We start from the raw sequence: 796 nt of genomic DNA, 5'->3' as shown, positions 1-796 counted from the left end.
ATAGTGGGTTTCTAACAGTTCGGTGTTTTTCCACTGTGTGCTAACAGCAGCCACTCGAGCGGACAGCCTGCACGAATGGGAAATGAAAAGAAAGGATAGCCAAGGAAAGGGCTTAAGCTGTGCAAATCACGCTAAAGCCAGCGCTCCTGGCAAAAGAGATACACTAACTAGGGACAGCACAGGCACGAGAGGCATTTGGAACAAAGAGAACCCTGAAGGCACCAGAGTGATGCACAGCAACCAAACCTCAATGGATTTCACTCCCTGGAGCAGGCAGCAGGAGACAGAGAGAAGAGGCCAGAGACAGGCTGAGGGACAAACAGAATGCATGGACCCACCACTGCACACTTGTACTTCCCGAGGTGGAAATGCTTCATCCTGGGTCTCTCCAGCCACACTCAGATCCTGTTTACTGGCCACAATGACCAGAATTGGCCACTGATTCCTTCCCCTGTGCCCTCTCATAACCAGAGCATGTGTCTCACGCCAAAACACTCTCAGAAGATAAAGCAGAGACAGAAATTCTATAAATAAATCAATCAACACATACTTACATATCTTGACGTTCTCTGCTGCCTTAATTCTTACTGCTCTCAATTTTTTTTGGCTTAGCCTGTCCCAGGTGAACGGATGCCAGACAACAGAGCTGCCCCTCTCTTCTGGGCTACCTGTTTAGTATCCTTCTGGCACACAATTGTCAAGCCAAGTCAACACTGACTTGATCAACATTGCATCTGTGCAGGGGAAACTTACGTTTCTACTGATATATACTCAGATTTAAATGTTTTATATATAT

The 796-nt window shown here is 46.7% G+C and overlaps 1 protein-coding gene across 1 annotated transcript in view; it reads right to left on the bottom strand.

Annotated features, from left to right (window-relative positions):
- The window catches only part of LOC103801308 (NCK-interacting protein with SH3 domain-like), a gene marked incomplete at its 3' end in the record, with an annotated part of 24,232 nt that extends 23,855 nt beyond the window's left edge, over positions 1-377 (bottom strand). Inside the window, exon 1 of the mRNA XM_009073715.1 lies at positions 339-377. Coding sequence (XP_009071963.1) covers positions 339-377 — 39 coding nt within the window. The remainder of the gene's footprint in view (positions 1-338) is intronic.
- Between the last annotated feature and the right edge of the window lie 419 nt (positions 378-796).

Source organism: Acanthisitta chloris, unplaced genomic scaffold (assembly GCF_000695815.1).
Source record: "Acanthisitta chloris isolate BGI_N310 unplaced genomic scaffold, ASM69581v1 scaffold39724, whole genome shotgun sequence".
Lineage (NCBI taxonomy): Eukaryota > Metazoa > Chordata > Aves > Passeriformes > Acanthisittidae > Acanthisitta > Acanthisitta chloris.
Note: the sequence above shows the minus strand (reverse complement) of the source record. Positions and strands in the feature narration are given on the sequence as shown.